Source organism: Siphateles boraxobius, unplaced genomic scaffold (genome assembly GCF_051911475.1).
Source record: "Siphateles boraxobius isolate OS27281-9 unplaced genomic scaffold, OSU_SipBor_1 29, whole genome shotgun sequence".
Lineage (NCBI taxonomy): Eukaryota > Metazoa > Chordata > Actinopteri > Cypriniformes > Leuciscidae > Siphateles > Siphateles boraxobius.
In genome coordinates this window covers 6,396,900-6,410,958 of record NW_027508908.1, presented here as the reverse complement: position 1 = coordinate 6,410,958, position 14,059 = coordinate 6,396,900, and the positions used below count along the sequence as shown (strand labels likewise).

At 41.7% G+C, this 14,059-nt stretch overlaps 1 protein-coding gene across 14 annotated transcripts in view; it reads right to left on the bottom strand.

Moving 5' to 3' along the window:
- Positions 1 to 1,727: 1,727 nt before the first annotated feature.
- The window catches only part of pnpla6 (patatin-like phospholipase domain containing 6), a 45,588-nt gene continuing 33,256 nt past the window's right edge, over positions 1,728 to 14,059 (bottom strand). Inside the window, exons 28-35 of one of the 14 annotated variants that reach the window (XR_013207798.1) lie at positions 11,315 to 11,431; positions 9,968 to 10,116; positions 9,621 to 9,773; positions 9,389 to 9,505; positions 9,206 to 9,293; positions 8,938 to 9,098; positions 3,545 to 5,637; positions 1,728 to 2,812 (exon numbers count right to left, since the gene is read on the bottom strand). Coding sequence is in view for 9 of the 14 variants with exons in the window: in XM_077246320.1 (XP_077102435.1) it covers positions 5,557 to 5,637; positions 8,938 to 9,098; positions 9,206 to 9,293; positions 9,389 to 9,505; positions 9,621 to 9,773; positions 9,968 to 10,116; positions 11,315 to 11,431 (866 nt within the window). In the remaining 5 variants the exon portion in view is untranslated. Of the gene's footprint in view, positions 5,638 to 8,937; positions 9,099 to 9,205; positions 9,294 to 9,388; positions 9,506 to 9,620; positions 9,774 to 9,967; positions 10,117 to 11,314; positions 13,084 to 14,059 lie in introns of those variants that run through there. The other 13 variants (XR_013207800.1, XR_013207799.1, XR_013207801.1 and 10 more) reach the window with 13 other exon arrangements.

Here is a 14,059-nt window from a genome sequence, read left to right as displayed (position 1 = left end):
CCGGGCACAATCTCTACTGCTTTTTTGGCCAAGAGAGCGGAGATTTCTGCCCGTAGCAGCGGAGCACTCTGTTCTGATACCTCTGACATAATCACACCGCCGAAGCGAGTTGGTCTGCGGGTGAACTGAAGCGTATAGCCGCGTTTTACAGTGTTAATTACCCAATCTGTCGCCGCTGGGAGTGCCGACTCAGGTGGCTCGACAGAGGGGGCATTAACACATGTTGCAGCGGGGGCTGCATGCCAGCCGCCGGTGAAGCATTGACAGCTATATGAATGGCAGATGACTCGTCCGCGGCTTTTTGCACAGGGAAATTCAAATCCTGGGGTTGCCCCGGGCTTCCGCTCTGCGAAGCGTCTCCCAAAGAAGAGGTTTCGCTTATGTCACGGGTAATAGTCAAGGGAGGAAAAGAGATATGTAATGCTTTATGTTTATTGAAACAGAACACAGCGGTTTCACAAGATTCACTAAACACATTCTCGGGCTTCACTGTAGGTTGCCGAGGGAACTCCAGGTGGGAATGCGCCCTTTTCGCCACAAGTCCGTTGTCGTGCACGGCCCGCGCTCCGTTCCTCCTGGCACAAACATCAGGAACGCTGCTCCTTCTTGTCTGCCGGCCGCCCTTCGCTAGCAGCTGGTTTCGCGCCGAAACGGGGCTTCCTAAATTGCTTCTGGCTCGTGGTGGTTCAGGCTTGCGGTTCTCTCTCGTGCTTGGGGACGCGCGCCTAGCGTATCCAGCAAGACGCTGTGCCGAAGAGGATCTAGACCTCACTCTAGGGGGGGCTTGAGACGGTGTAGGCAGAAGATGTGGGGGCGCGGGCGCCATTGGCTATTTGCAAGCAAAAGAGTTATTCAAATCAGGCTTCAGCATTTTGAGGAAAATGGATTTCCCCATACGTAATGTCGAGGGACCGACTCGATAAGGGAACGGCACACATAGAGAAACGATATCATTGGAATCATTTTTAGAACGATTTTATCCAGCTGATGAACGATAAAAACATCAACAGCCAATAAGAATCCATCTTTCTGTACCGAGCTCGAGCATTTGTTTGGTCAGTGTCTTTGTTGGTTTTGGTACTTTTGCTTTTGTAAGCTGTAAGGACCTTTGAAATAACTCTAATCATTTGGTGAATTGATATGGAACTGAAATTCGGTCAAGTAGGCCGGGAACTACTTTAGCCGTGCGTTTCCCTGAAAATAATTGCACATCTCATAACGTTCGTCAACCAATCAGATTAAAGCATCCTCTATCCCTACCCCTAAACAACTCACAGAAAACTTTCTGCATTTTTACATTTTCAAAAAACATAATTCGATGATTTATAAGCCGTTTTACTCGTCCACATTTTAGGGGTTACTTGGACCACCCATACAAAAACACATACCTGAATTATGAATGTTCTCTTTACTAATTTCAACAGATACTTATGATCTTACAAACACTCATCTATGACTGTCTGATAAAAAAAGATGAAACATGTCGATGGAGATTTTTATTCCTTTCCTCAGGTTTGTTGATGTGAATAAACCTCTATGATGACAATCAACAATGCTGCTAATAAAAAATTAAAAACTGAGCTATATCTGTAATTTGACAAGAATGTAATAGAAAAGGTTTTATATAAATAGAATCTCCCACGCTTAAAGTTGCTTTACAATTCAAAAAGACATGAATAATCACTCAGAAACATTACATCTTATTTCAAAAAGGGACTTAGTCTGCATGGCATTAAATAAGATTTTATTAATCATTATTTTGTTATTCAGTCTTTATTTCTGAGGCTTGAAGCGGTCGCACATGTGACCTGTCTGACCCTCTACAGCCTCTCATATTAGACATTCATAATTTTTTCTTCATTATCATCAGTGCAAAAATGCTAATCAAGCTAAATAAAATGTTTACTGTTATTCTCTACAAACTCTAAAGTGTTTTAAAAAGCTGTTTTAAAAAAGCCGGTGGTAAAACAAACAAATAAATTAAATAGTAGTTGGCAATCCTTTCAGTTCTCATAAACATAAAACAAAGATGTCTCAGCATAAAAGACTGAAACAAAGCAAAAGCATCAAGGATTAAGGAATTTGTACATCTTAGTGAGGTTTCAGGGAAATATACATTGATTATGGACAACATTTGGGTTGGTGAATATGGCAAGGATGACATTTGGCTTTGGAGTGCAAGGAAAATGTGGTCCAGTACTAGATACTGCATTCCTAGCACTCATTAAGCAATATGACAATTTAAACTCCTTACATCTTCATGTCTTGTATAATTTTACAGGTATCCATTTTGTTCATTTTCTCTCTCTCTCTCTCTCTTTCTTTCTTTTTTGCTTTTTGAATGTGCAATAAAATAAGGCAACCACCTCTTCTACCTGAAGCACAAGTAGCTCTGCATTTCTGAAAGGCTGAAAAAACTGAAGGCAAACACCCATTTAAATCCACATGAGATATTTTTGGCATTATAAGTGCATTCACACCATGTTGAAATTACCGTAATTTCAAGGTTTCAACTTGTGAAAAGCGTTCACGTCCTTGTAGAGCTTGTAATTACAGCTTGTAAGATGGGACTTTTCTCAGAGCTCCTACTTGTACCACCTGACCCCTGCAGATTAATTTAGGTCTTGATAGTGTCACCATAGAAACACATAAATTCTAAACAACTCAGAATAGAATGTCACATTTTGTCATCTTGAGCCTACAGTAATTGTGACACGGTGTGAACGATCACTTCCACACTCTCTGCAGCTCTCACTTCCACACTCTCTGCCGCTCTCACTTCCACACTCTCTGCCGCTCTCACTTCCACACTCTGCCGCTCTCACTTCCTCACTCTCTGCCGCTCTCACTTCCACACTCTCTGTCGCTCTCACTTCCTCACTCATTCCTCGCTTTTCCTCACTCTCTGCCGCTCTCACTTCCACACTCTCTGTCGCTCTCACTTCCTCACTCATTCCTCGCTTTTCCTCACTCTCTGCCGCTCTCACTTCCACACTCTCTGCCGCTCTCACTTCCTCACTCTCTGCCGCTCTCACTTCCTCACTCTCTGCCGCTCTCACTTCCACACTCTCTGCCGCTCTCACTTCCTCACTCATTCCTCGCTTTTCCTCACTCTCTGCCGCTCTCACTTCCTCACTCTCTGCCGCTCTCACTTCCACACTCTCTGCCGCTCTCACTTCCTCACTCTCTGCCGCTCTCACTTCCACACTCTCTGCCGCTCTCACTTCCTCACTCTCTGCCGCTCTCACTTCCACACTCTCTGCCGCTCTCACTTCCACACTCTCTGCCGCTCTCACTTCCACACTCTCTGCCGCTCTCACTTCCTCACTCTCTGCCGCTCTCACTTCCTCACTCTCTGCCGCTCTCACTTCCTCACTCTCTGCCGCTCTCACTTCCTCACTCTCTGCCGCTCTCACTTCCTCACTCTCTGCCGCTCTCACTTCCTCACTCTCTGCCGCTCTCACTTCCACACTCTCTGCCGCTCTCACTTCCTCACTCTCTGCCGCTCTCACTTCCACACTCTCTGCCGCTCTCACTTCCACACTCTCTGCCGCTCTCACTTCCTCACTCTCTGCCGCTCTCACTTCCACACTCTCTGCCGCTCTCACTTCCACACTCTCTGCCGCTCTCACTTCCTCACTCTCTGCCGCTCTCACTTCCTCACTCTCTGCCGCTCTCACTTCCACACTCTCTGCCGCTCTCACTTCCACACTCTCTGCCGCTCTCACTTCCTCACTCTCTGCCGCTCTCACTTCCACACTCTCTGCCGCTCTCACTTCCACACTCTCTGCCGCTCTCACTTCCTCACTCTCTGCCGCTCTCACTTCCTCACTCTCTGCCGCTCTCACTTCCACACTCTCTGCCGCTCTCACTTCCTCACTCTCTGCCGCTCTCACTTCCTCACTCTCTGCCGCTCTCACTTCCACACTCTCTGCCGCTCTCACTTCCACACTCTCTGCCGCTCTCACTTCCTCACTCTCTGCCGCTCTCACTTCCTCACTCTCTGCCGCTCTCACTTCCACACTCTCTGCCGCTCTCACTTCCACACTCTCTGCCGCTCTCACTTCCTCACTCTCTGCCGCTCTCACTTCCTCACTCTCTGCCGCTCTCACTTCCACACTCTCTGCCCACACTCTCTGCCGCTCTCACTTCCACACTCTCTGCCGCTCTCACTTCCTCACTCATTCCTCGCTTTTCCTCACTCTCTGCCGCTCTCACTTCCTCACTATCTGCCGCTCTCACTTCCACACTCTCTGCCGCTCTCACTTCCTCACTCTCTGCCGCTCTCACTTCCTCACTCTCTGCCACTCTCACTTCCTCACTCTCTGCCGCTCTCACTTCCACACTCTCTGCCCACACTCTCTGCCGCTCTCACTTCCACACTCTCTGCCGCTCTCACTTCCACACTCTCTGCCGCTCTCACTTCCTCACTCTCTGCCGCTCTCACTTCCTCACTCTCTGCCGCTCTCACTTCCACAGTCACTTCCTCACACTCTACGGTGGTGGTGATGGCGCAGTGGATAAGACACATGCCTTTGGTGTGAGAGACCCGGGTTCGAATCCACTGTGAGACACCAATGTGTCCCTGAGCAAGACACTTAACCCCTAGTTGCTCCAGAGGTGTGCGACCTCTGAAATGTAGCAATTGTAAGTCGCTTTGGATAAAAGTGTCAGCTAAATGAATAAATGTAAATGTAAATGTACTGTGTCCACTTCCTCACTCTCTGCCGCTCTCACTTCCTTGCTCTCTACTGTTCACTTCCTACTAACATGTAAGCATGGCAACTTTGCATCAAATACTATCAAGACTAATCTACCATTACAATCTGATTGTTGTAATGGAAATGATAAGGCTCCAGGAAGCAGCATTACTCCCTCTGAAGTCTTTCTGAACATATGCCATCTTTTCTCAGCTTCAGACCTTTAACAATGCATCCTGGGAAAACCGTTTTCAGTCTAAAAGGCATTTTATGGGAGAAGTTGCCAATGAATGTTCAGGTTGTGATCATACACACACACACACACACACTCACAATTTATTTAAATTAAATTAAATGAAATAAAAATCACTAACCAGGCACACTACACACTCTCTCAAATGAACTGGCATAGTCTGGAAACAGACCAGATGCCACCGTAGACATCAATCTCATGAAACTCCCTTTTAGACATTTAAGATGTAAAATACCAAAACATCTCAAAAGATATAGAGCCCCTAATTTCAGTGGCACAGTTTCTAAAGGAGTGATTCCTCTGCCTTGGTGGGCCCCCATAGTTCCTGGACCCTGTTGTTGCAGAGTCTTGAGCCGGAAAAAAAAATTCAAGGGCAAAACGATAACGATAATAGAGGAGTCACAGTTTTGGTGACAAGTTGTGGGTATTGTAGTGTCAATGGGTCTAAATCACAGTATCTTTGGTGATATTCCAAATTCCCCACAATCTTATTAATTCAGAAGTCTTTTCTTCTGTATCTATCTTTACACTCCTCAGCCACTGGCGAGTATCTGCTTCTCTTTCCAGTGCCCTTTGACCTCTGGACCCTGCATTACTCCCTTTTCAGGAATCTGACACTCCAGAGAAGTCCATGTTGAGGTCCCTTATGATGTACTTCCTCTGACGCACCGTCTTCTCTTCATCCTACACAAAATATTTTTCATTTCAACGGTTATGGGGTTAGTTACTGTTAACTGTGGGTTAACTTTTAACACCACATATAAAAGGTTGTGTATATATACAGATCCTTCTCAAACAATTAGCATATTGTGATAAAGTTAATTATTTTCCATAATGTAATGATAAAAATTAAACTTTCATATATTTTAGATTCATTGCAAACCAACTGAAATATTTCAGGTCTTTTATTGTTTTAATACTGATGATTTTGGCATACAGCTCATGAAAACCCAAAATTCCTATCTCAAAAATTAGCATATTTAATCCGACCAATAAAATAAGTGTTTTTAATACAAAAAAAGTCAACCTTCAAATAATTATGTTCAGTTATGCACAATACTCGGTCGGGAATCCTTTTGCAGAAATGACTGCTTCAATGCGGCGTGGCATGGAGGCAATCAGCCTGTGGCACTGCTGAGGTGTTATGGAGGCCCAGGATGCTTCGATAGCGGCCTTAAGCTCATCCAGAGTGTTGGGTCTTGCTTCTCTCAACTTTCTATTCACAATATCCCACAGATTCTCTATGGGGTTCAGGTCAGGAGAGTTGGCAGGCCAATTGAACACAGTAATACCATGGTCAGTAAACCATTTACCAGTGGTTTTGGCACTGTGAGCAGGTGCCAGGTCGTGCTGAAAAATGAAATCTTCATCTCCATAAAGCTTTTCGGCAGATGGAAGCATGAAGTGCTCCAAAATCTCCTGATAGCTAGCTGCATTGACCCTGCCCTTGATAAAACACAGTGGACCAACACCAGCAGCGGACATGGCACCCCAGACCATCACTGACTGTGGGTACTTGACACTGGACTTCAGGCATTTTGGCATTTCCTTCTCCCCAGTCTTCCTCCAGACTCTGGCACCTTGATTTCCGAATTCAGCCAAATTTGCAAAATTTGCTTTCATCCGAAAAAAGTACTTTGGACCACTGAGCAACAGTCCAGTGCTGCTTCTCTGTAGCCCAGGTCAGGCGCTTCTGCCGCTGTTTCTGGTTCAAAAGTGGCTTGACCTGGGGAATGCGGCACCTGTAGCCCATTTCCTGCACACGCCTGTGCACGGTGGCTCTGGATGTTTCTACTCCAGACTCAGTCCACTGCTTCCGCAGGTCCCCCAAGGTCTCACAATCTTCCTCATGGTCCGGTCATCTCTTCTCGTTGTGCAGCGTTTTTTGCCACACTTTTTCCTTCCCACAGACTTCCCACTGAGGTGCAGGGGTGATAGTAGAAAAAAATCCTGAGCCTGAACTTTTTTCCCTGGGACAGATGGGCGAGTTTATCCTCCGCTAATTTCTGACACAAAGTGATGAGCGATTGTTCTTCTAGTCTTCTTATATTGTTGTCATATTTTTTTGTCATTATTTTTTGAGAATGCAAGGCAAACACATGCCTATCTTCATAATTCTTGACTTCTAAAGTTTTTTGAATTCGACCCAAATCCTAAATTTCACTTGCACTGCACTGCAATCTATTTTTTTCATGATTAATATTGCATTGCAAAATAATGTGTGCTGGTCAACTAGTCTAAAATTAAGAAACCCCTAGAAAACAGTAAAAAATCATTTGTACATTTAAGATAGTTCTACTTAATTTGTTATTCCAATATCCAAATATGATAGCCTACTTGATAAAAAGAAAAGAAAAAAGGGCTTTTATTTGAGGCGTGCTGTCTTTGCATTTGAACATTGCACATTTTAAACAGGACACGCATTAGCTGAATAAACGTTAGCCAAGACAAACATACTTATAGAAAATAGTTGACAATGAATAGACAGGAGTCCTGTCACAGGACCAATAATAGCAAAACAAATCACTTATTCTAAAAAGAATATCAAGTATATGTTAGAAGAATCTGACATAGGGCTGTGTTAATAGTAAAACGTCCGTCATTTAACGAATTTTAAAAACACGGGATGGATAATAAAAAATGCTTTCTGGCATTTTGACAGGAAAAAAAACACAACCAAGAACAAAACAGTTCGTCAATATTCATTTTACAATTATCATCTCTCTCTGTGCGCGCGGCCTATGTTTGTGAGAGAGAGAGCTCGCGCAGCACTGATACAACGGTTTCTTATCCACAAGTAACGCGCTAGTTTTCATACTAAATTATTATGTAACATAATTAGGTACTTTAGTTATTATAACACAATAACGTAACACATGCAGGCTACGTTTCTCAACACTGAGAATGAATAAATAAACGCCTGTTTGCAGACTCGCGCTTGTCAGTAAATTAATCCACAAATCACAGCACTTTCATAATCAGTAAGCCATAGCGATTTTAATTTTATTTAGATTTTTTGTTCATCAATACTTAAGCTTTTTATAATTTGCATGGCTGTATGATGTCTTCATCTTATCTGAGTGATATTAATGACGGAGTATTTTAAGATAACCCATGTTATTGCGATCACTCTGTTTGATAATAGAATCCAGATTAAGTTAACTCAATACAATACTTCAACTTTCCACATCCACCCCAGCCCGTTTACCTTCAGGAGTCAGAAGTACCGTGACTACTGTAGCCTACTGTCCTCGCTCATGAACTCAGTCAGAGGCGGCCGCGGGAGTGGAAGCGGGATCGAGTGGACTTCTTTATTGCTGTCGATTTTCACTCTCTTTTTAATGATAGGCCTTACGCATCTGTCAATCATACCCCAGCGCTATGATTGGTCGAACTCTGCTTCTTTTGCTGTTGCTTTTTTTTTTTTTTTTGCAAACACGTATGTTCGCCGGAAATCAGGCTTGGCGCCGGAGCGCTATCAGGCCTGGAGGTGCCTTGATACAGCACTCTGGGAACAGCCTATTTGTTCAGAAATGTCTTTCTGTGTCTTACCCTCTTGCCTGAGGGTGTCAATGATGGCCTTCTGGACTGCAGTCAGGTCGGCAGTCTTACCCATGATTGCGGTTTTGAGTAATGAAACAGGCTGGGAGTTTTTAAAAGCCTCAGGAATCTTTTGCAGGTGTTAGGGTTAATTAGTTGATTTAGATGATTAGGTTAATAGCTCGTTTAGAGACCCTTTTCATGATATGCTAATTTTTGAGATAGGAATTTTGGGTTTTCATGAGCTGTATGCCAAAATCATCCGTATTAAAACAATAAAAGACCTGAAATATTTCAGTTGGTGTGCAATTAATCTAAAATATATGAAAGTTTAATTTTTATCATTACATTATGGAAAATAATGAACTTTATCACAATATGCTAATTTTTTGAGAAGGACCTGTATATATATATATATATATATATATACACATATACACTCACTGATGTGAAGATCCCATTTGGTCCCCATTCTCCAGGAGACTGGTCCTCGGGGTCTTCAGCCTCTTCTTCTTCTTCTTCCTCACCCTCACCCTCACCCTCCTCCTCTCTCACTGTGTCCATACCATCCTCCTCGTACTCTGTCGCATAGTCAGACTCCTCTGCTAGACACAGAAACATCAGTTAACCAGAAGTACAATGTACAGCAAGTATATTATATAATACTAACTCTGTCAAGAGTTGCAGAAGAAATGTTCTTTGGGTAACTGACCATCACCTCCTACGTAGCTTTGTACTGGCTCAATCCTGGACACAATTTCAGCTAGATCAGTGAAGTCTGCACTAGGACACGTGCACGACTGAAACAAACAGCCAATCACAAGAGAATTATGTTAATTGTCAAAAAAGGGTGATTGAATGATGGCTTGTTTAAATGAGTACTAAGAAAACTCACATCGGTTTTCTTGCTGTCATTATAGTCCGCTGAGCGATGGTCTTTCAGCATGTTATCAATGATGTCCCCACGAGCCCACTCAGTAAACACCAGTTTACCATGCTGGTAACCCACATCCTGAAAAACGACAGAAAACTTTCATTATGCCGTTGTGGGAGGTCATTTACTACTTGTAATAACAGCAATATGCACACTATAATAAATACCCCCCACCCCCCTTTTGTGTTCTTACATAGATTTCATCAAACTTCCCAAAGTCCATAGTCTTAAAGCGGTCGATGGGTGGGCGAATGTACTCGCAGTATGCACTCTTCTTGACAAGTTCCAGCTGTCGTACACAGGATACGTAGGCCAAACGAGACTGGATTTCAGCCATGTCAGGCACCTGAAAGACAGAGGAACCTCTATCATGACAGTAATGTACCAAATGAGAGGGTTCCCTATATAGTTTTTACAGCATTCATTTGAAGAGTTTTTTTTCCCCTAAATAAAATCAGTATCTGTAGATATCATTCTGAGTAATCGGCTATCGGTATCGGATACATTTTTTACATTTAACATACAACAATTTTAACTCACCTTCACTTTCTCTGCCCACGGATTGATTCGTTTCCATAGCAGCCACCAGCCAGAAAGACTGTCACCGTAGTTACAGAGATCAGTCTCATCCTGGCTGCCCACATCAATGGCGATGACTGTTTTTGTGCCCATATTACGAGCTATGTCCGCTGCAGGGCGTTACAATGCCAGTTGAATGCAAACAAATGCACACGCACACACAAAGACAGACATCCACAAGGTAGCAGGAAGAATCAAAGTACTGTTAATATTTCAGACAAAATCCTTCAAGTAATAACTGATCACCAATCAACACTGTTTCACCAAACCCAAAATTGGAAAGCTGCTATTTTCATCAGGAATGTGACCGAATAAACATCTATGTTCAAAAGTAAGACACTTTAAAATAAAATGATTTCTAAAAGCTTTCGCTGCATGAGAATTGTGGTGAAACAGCCTTGCAGGTGTTCAAGATAAACAAAGGATGGAAAAAGACAATCAATGATGGCCCAATTGAAAAGTAAGTTGTGCATTACAAAATATTGATCTTTCCAATTAGCTTTATATGTTCAGAGGTATAAAACACAAGTGATCTTCATGCAAGGAATAATTTTGTCTTTGGCAAACTGCTTGATTGCTGCATAATATATCAGATCAAATTATAACATGGAATGTCACATGCAAAATCTTGTCTTTTCCCCCTTAATTAAGATGCCCCAAGTTGAAATGCAACATCTGAACTATATGTGAACTTTTGTCTTTCTTCCTATTATGTTGCACTGCAAACTCAAGGACTTAACGCTGTTGCTGTCTGGTGATGTTTAGGGCCATTTTTCTATTCTTTTCTTTTTTCATTTAAATTGATTAAAATTGAACTGACTTATATTGTAAAGAAGAGACATCAAATATTTATAATCCCATTTAAAGACCAATCATACACCAGACAACATCATCAACTTACAATGACTGACATTTAGAATCTGATCAAATTTCATGTTGTTAATAGGCTGGTGAAGACTAGAGGTCAAACAACTGACCATCTTTGTCCAAACCACCCAATCCCTGCAAAACTTTATCCATTGGTCTCTGAACAATTCATAAACCAAATTAATAAGTCCAAAATACAACATTTTAAAATGTACTGGAAATTTCCCAGATGCCAAATTGACCAATTAGCAAATTAAAATAGACACATGTTCTGAGTTCAAATGGATAAAGCAAAACCACTCATTCTACCCTCAAAGTTGCAAAGAAAATCACATTATACTTACTTAGAGCCACATAGCTCTTTAAAGCCAAAAAATAAGTAATTGTCCAACCCAGATTGTGTTTCTGGCCCCAGTGGCCCTCTCTCTGGGGCGTACTTGCCTGGCAGGTTGTTGATGTATCCTCCATCCATGAGCAGGTTCCCATCTTTAGGGTCGCAGAGGGGTGGCAGGTACCCGGAAAGGGTCATGCTCGCCCTGACATAGCGCCACAGGGAGCCTACCACACCGGGAGGGGACAATAACCTCTTAATAACGTCTAAAGAACGTATACGTAATGCCCCAGCAGCGTTTGGAGGTGACCCTGAAGTCACATTTTTGGTTAGTAGCGCACAGACCAGCAGGGAGATACAGTTATGGTCACCCCAAGGACGGTGTGCGGTGGTTTAGTTTGGCCTACCTCATACAGTGAACCCGACGTTGACAGACGTAGAGTAAACACCCATGAGGTAAGGCTGACTTATCTTTCAACTCTGCCTTTGTTTCAAACAAAAATGTTCAATTTGTCATGGATTCTTTTTCTAATTAGCAAAACTTATGCCAATATTCTAACAATGAATTCACTTATTTTGATCTTTAATGATTCCATGACAGTAATGATGTATTTTTAGGACAGAGAGCCTTGAGGAGACAGAGTTAAAAGTCAGTAAACATATTGGGCAATGCCAGCCTCTTCCCGCCTGCAGTACCAGACTCGACCAGCAGGTGTTAGGAGAGGCGTGACAATGACATGGGTTGGAAGGAGAGAGATACATCGAGAGAGGCAAGTGCATTCAGCATGTGGGATAGTTCACCCAAAATTGAAAATTCTGTCACTATAGAGCGAAGCATTTTTGTAGGCCAAAACCCAGAAATGAGTTTGCATTTTAGCAAGTTCAATTCCGTCGTCCTGAAGCCAATGTTTTTTTTAATGTGTTTTTGGTTAAATGCCTGAAATCAGGTATTTTTAACACATGCTCAAGATATTTACACGCTTTATTCTTCAACACAAATACCTCCTTGTGATTTTTTAATCCTTTTACTTGTCTTGAAATAGGCTAACAAGGTTCCAAATGGGACTACAGAGGATGGGGACGGGGACATTAAACGACATCAAGACTGAAAGAATTGCAAGAAGCTTAAAGGTGGTGACATTGAAGCCTACGTTTACATTTTTATTCCTGCCGATTGTATTGAGGCTTCAAAATGTATAAAAGTTGTGTTCATTTGTGAAGATGAACAAATCGTGTAATAATCATGAACTTTTGTTGAGTTACAAAGCATATTTTCTGCAATAATCCAAAAAGCCAATGGAAAAACCAGGGTTAACTTCTTGGCTGGCCAAGAATAAAAAAATAAAGAATAAAAAATTCATCATCACTTCAGTGCTCTATTTACTCACCTTCATGTTTGATAAAGTAGATAATGACAGATTTTTATTTTGGGGTGAACTACTTTTAAGAAAAAAGAGTGCCCATTGATAAAGGTGAAACAGCATAAAAAGATCTGTCTGTTTAAAATTGTGACATTGCCAGTGAAGTGGGGGAAAAGTGCCGGTACTCCCGGAGCCGGTTGTTTCTGGGCCCCCTCAGTTAAAATTCGGTGGGGTGGGGGGCGATGTTGAGAGGTCTCCTAATAATTCCTAATAGGTTTGTAGCCTATACAGCTAGCAGCGTTGTAGGATCCAGAACAAGACCTCTAAGTGACCCTTGACCTCATAAATACTTTATACATGTAGAATAGCGGCCTGCAATAGATAAACATGCAACAACATGCACAAAGTGTGTTTGGTGTGCTGGTGACAGCCAAGCTCAAGGTAGACGGGACAAGTGCATGTGATGTGTGCATGAGGAAAATACATCAGCCTGAACAGGAAAACTATTTCGCAAGTATCTACAGGAGGCAGAAAAAAAAAAGAAAAAAGAAAAAGCCATCATTAACCTTGTCAACAACCAAAGTCACATCACAGCATTAATGTTGGTTGTTGCATAATGGAAATCAATTTAATCATGCAGTGGTTTAGCTAGAGCAACTGACACTAGAGACTGTCCAACAATATTCATCAACTATCCTGACACAGAGACCTTATTAATATCTCAGTGAATTACAACCCCAGTTAAAAATCATTCAAAATTTAACAGTGTCATATTCTCCAGAAGCTTACTGTTAACCTATTAATGCGAATTTAAAAAAAAAAAAAAAAAAAAAAAAAAACCAGCTGTAAAAATAACCAATATATGCACATTTGTAAACGTACATCAGCTGAGAAAGCAAAGGAAATCAGAGCATCAGATGACAGTGTGCACTTGAATTTCAAGGATAGGAGTCTATGTGTGAAAAAAAAGTGTCCTTTACAAGAGTTACAAAATGTAAATTGTGCGCCTAGTGTTCCTGAGAGTGAATGGCTGAATCTTATGAAACTGAAAATATGAGGGTCATATTTCATCCTAAAAAAAAAGAAATTATATTTTGCTAAAAGAAAATTAAATAAGAAAATGAAGCCTATTCCACTACCATTAAACCCATTTTGTACTACTCATGATAATAAAACACAATATATATCTATATATATATATATATATATACACACACACACACATTATATAGTGGTTTTATTAAAGTACTTTTTAATACAGAAAAAAATGCGGTATTACAGTAATGAAAATCTACAACTTCAAATCAGAAAAAGTTGGGACATTTTGTAAAATGCAATAAAACAAGAATCTGTGATTTGTTAATTCTATTTAACCTTTTATTAACTGACAGAAGTACAAAGAAACGTTTTCCAGTGTTTTCACTGACCAACATAATTGTATTTTGTAAATATGAACAAATTTTGATTTTGATGGTTGCGACACACCCCAAAAAA